Source organism: Nycticebus coucang, chromosome 20, assembly GCF_027406575.1.
Source record: "Nycticebus coucang isolate mNycCou1 chromosome 20, mNycCou1.pri, whole genome shotgun sequence".
In the NCBI taxonomy this organism is placed as follows: domain Eukaryota; kingdom Metazoa; phylum Chordata; class Mammalia; order Primates; family Lorisidae; genus Nycticebus; species Nycticebus coucang.
In genome coordinates, this window is record NC_069799.1 from 19,628,163 (window position 1) to 19,631,481 (window position 3,319).

The 3,319-nt window shown below is 35.7% G+C and overlaps 1 protein-coding gene across 1 annotated transcript; it reads right to left on the reverse strand.

Moving 5' to 3' along the window:
• Nucleotides 1-2,109: 2,109 nt before the first annotated feature.
• On the reverse strand, nucleotides 2,110-2,848 carry LOC128572495 (zinc finger protein 736-like). Its single transcript, XM_053572539.1, has 2 exons — nucleotides 2,707-2,848; nucleotides 2,110-2,213 (listed from the first exon to the last, which is right to left on the reverse strand). Exons 1-2 carry the CDS (start codon nucleotides 2,846-2,848, stop codon nucleotides 2,110-2,112), a joined length of 246 nt encoding a protein of 81 aa, XP_053428514.1.
• Nucleotides 2,849-3,319: the final 471 nt, after the last annotated feature.

Consider the following 3,319-nt stretch of genomic DNA (forward strand, 5'->3'; position numbering starts at 1 on the left):
AAATATTAGTTATCAATGGGGAATATAAAATATGGTTGACAATTCTAAGCTTCTCAATGACATAGTATATTTAAGAATTATATGAGGAAAGTAGATAACAAACTATATTACAGTTGAGAAATTTGGGCATAGAATAATTCTAAGATTATTTCAGATTAGATAATAATCTTAGATAATAATCTTTATTTAAGATTATTATTCTTGGGCAGCGCCTGTGGTTCAGTGAGTAGGGTGCTGGTCCCATATACCAAGGGTGGTGGGTTCAAACCCAGTCCCGGCCAAACTGCAACAAAAAATAGCTGGGCGTTGTGATAGGCACCTGTAGTCCCAGCTACTGGGAGGCTGAGGCAGGAGAATCGCTTAAAAACCCAAGAGCTGGAGGCTGCTGTGAGCTGTGATGCCACAGCAGTCTATGGAGGGTGACGGAGTGAAACTCTGTCTAAAAATATATATATATATTATTATTCTTAGAAAATTCTAAGATTATTTTATACTAAGGAATATTTAGCAGTAAATAACGTTAGATGTTTTTGACACACAGTTCCATTCTGTCCGCTCTATCTGGGGTAGAGTACCGTGGCATTATCATAGCTTGCAGCAACCTCAAATTCTTGGCTCAAGTGATTCAGCTGCCTCAACCTCCCAAGTATTTGAAACTACAGGCACATTAAATTTTATTATATTTTTGAAAAATTATGTGTTTTTATGAAATTAGTGAGTCTGAATTTCTATAAAATCACCTCTGAATCCTTCTGAGAATTAAAAATCATGAAGAGGAAAACAAAAAACCTGGATTTATGAAACAACTCTCAATATTTCTTCCATTCCCTTCACACATGTCAAACATGAAGGAAAAAAAAAAGACTTTAGAAATGGAGCTGGGCATGGTTGCTCAGTCTGTAATCCCTGAAATTTGTAGGTCAAGGCAGGAGGATCAGTTGAGATGAGGATTTTGAAATCAGCCTCAGGAATGTAATGAGAACTCACCACCCAAATGATAATAGTAATGGCAAGTAGTATTAAATATTACAATATTACAATAGTAATAAAAGTATTATTAGCTGGGCACTGCCAGCCATGCATATAGCTGTCATTATTAAGGCAGAGGTGAGAAAATCACTTGAACACAGGAGTTTGAGATTGCAGTGAGCTATGATCAATCAGCCTTTTGACTCCAGCTGGGGAAACAAAGCAAGACCATGTCTCAAAAAAGAAAAAAATATGTATATATATGTATGTATGGTTTAACATACAGCTCTTCAAAAATATGTGTAGATATTCCCATATCCTCCAAATCAATGAAAATGCTGTCAGATCATTTAGTCCCTTATAACCCAGGAAAATACGTTTTGTTCTCAAATAAGTTCTAAAGAAGATCACTGCAGGGGGTAGTAGAGTTCTTAGAGAATTTAAGAGCATGGGACAGACGATGCTCCTCTGTGAGAGAAAAAGACATACTCAGCCCTCTCTAAATAATTTCTAATGAATCATGTAAACATAAAGGAGGTAAAGTCTCCACCTTTTATTTACTGATGCCTAATATTCCACGGTATACATATACCACAATTTATTAATCCATTCATGGGTCAATGGGTACATGGATGGAGCTTGAAAATATTCTTTTTAGTAAAGTATCTCAAGAATCGGGAAAAAAGTATCCAATGTACTCAGTACTACTGTGAAACCAGTTTATAATAACTCACACTTGCATATGAAAAATGAAACACAACTTTAGTCTATGATGAAGGAGGGAAGGGGAGGGCGAGGGATAAGGAGAGGGTGGGAGGGATAGTAGGAGATAGTAGGGGGACCACAGCTATGGAGCACATTGCAAGTACAAGTTGGTTCTGTCATGTGTAGAACACAAATGTCCTAATGCTATAACTGGGTAAATGAGATGAAAGCTATGCTGATTAGTATGATGTAAGCACTCCAATTTGTACAAATAATCAACACACTGAAATGGGCATAAATGTATTTATGATCTATGTACAAAAGACTTAATAAAAAAAATATCTAATGAATCAGAGCTTCCCAAACCACTTTTTGAAGTGTGGCTTTCTTCTCGACCTTTGCCCCTCTCAGCTATGTTATCTGCCTCATTCCCTCTCACCTACCTGGGTGTTTAGCTGTTGCCTCTTCTCTCTTCACATTCCAGGGCTCTTTTCTTTGTTCCAGACATGTGATCGGGTCTGGCTTAGGGGCAGCAAGTCCTGTTTTATTAGAAAGAATTTGTATGAATTTTGTTGTGGATTATTCAATTACCAATCTAGTACTGTCCTGAGTAAAAAAGAGAGAAGATTATAGAAAGTTCTGCAAAATTGTTTTCCCAAATATTATTTACTGATGGGCTCTTTAGAATAATATCAAAATAGTTTAAATTGATAGCTCGTGAGCACCTCTTTCCACTGAATCAATAATTAGTGATGGAAACTGGATTCTAAGGTACAGACCATTTCTAGACGTTCTACAGTTACCACTAGAGTGAAGGATACAGAATCAGCTCCAGAAAGGGGAAGGTTTATTTCAAGACAAGAATCTAAATTTTTTTCTGTTTTAAGTCAACAGACCTCCAAATTTCCTCAAAGCATGGATATAAAACATTTTCATTTTCATGTGAAGCAGAAATTCTCAAGAAGCAATCTACAGAAAAAGAAAGTGATCCCCTAGTGAGAAATAGGAATTGTGTATTGAAGTTATCCTCACCCAGGGAGACCAGGTTTCTGTAGTTCTCTATCACCACATCCCTGTACAAATTCTGCTCAGCAGTGTCCCCACAGGCCCACTCCTCTGGAGAGAATTCTATAGACACATCCCTCACTGTCAATAGCTCCGGAAAACGATACATATTTACTAACTGGTCATAAAAAGAGTTCTTAATTTCAGAGGGAATATGAAAGTTATAAGAACTGTTACTGACATGTGAGTGACTGGGATTATCCATAAGATTAAAAAAAAAAAGTAATGTTTATTCAAGAAAATAGTCTTATCACTTGAGCCCAAAAGTTTTAGGTTTCTGTGAGCTGTGACACCAGTGCACTCTAATGAGAGTGACAAAAAAAAAAAAGAAAAAAAAACTAATGTTTTACAAAGTAAAAAAAAAAAAAGTCTTGAAAGTATTTTCTAATTCTGAGGAATAAGGATGGCACTAAATTCATTAAACTAGCGTATACATAATATCTTTCTAGATGATAACAAAATGAAGAGTGTCCAGACATATAAATTTTTAATGCTGTATTTATAGCATATAGAACAAGATGTTGAGTATTTCTTATATAGATAAAAATGATGAATTAAAAGTATCTCCCCAAATTTAATG

What these genes read in the sequence shown, in the direction of transcription:
- LOC128572495 (XM_053572539.1), bottom strand. Translation starts at nt 2,848, where the DNA reads ATGTATCGTTTTCCGGAGCTATTGACAGTGAGGGATGTGTCTATAGAA. An exon ending in CAGAAACCTGGTCTCCCTGG is followed by an intron (nt 2,214 to 2,706) that starts GTGAGGATAACT and finishes CTAATAAAACAG; the next exon opens with GACTTGCTGCCCCTAAGCCA.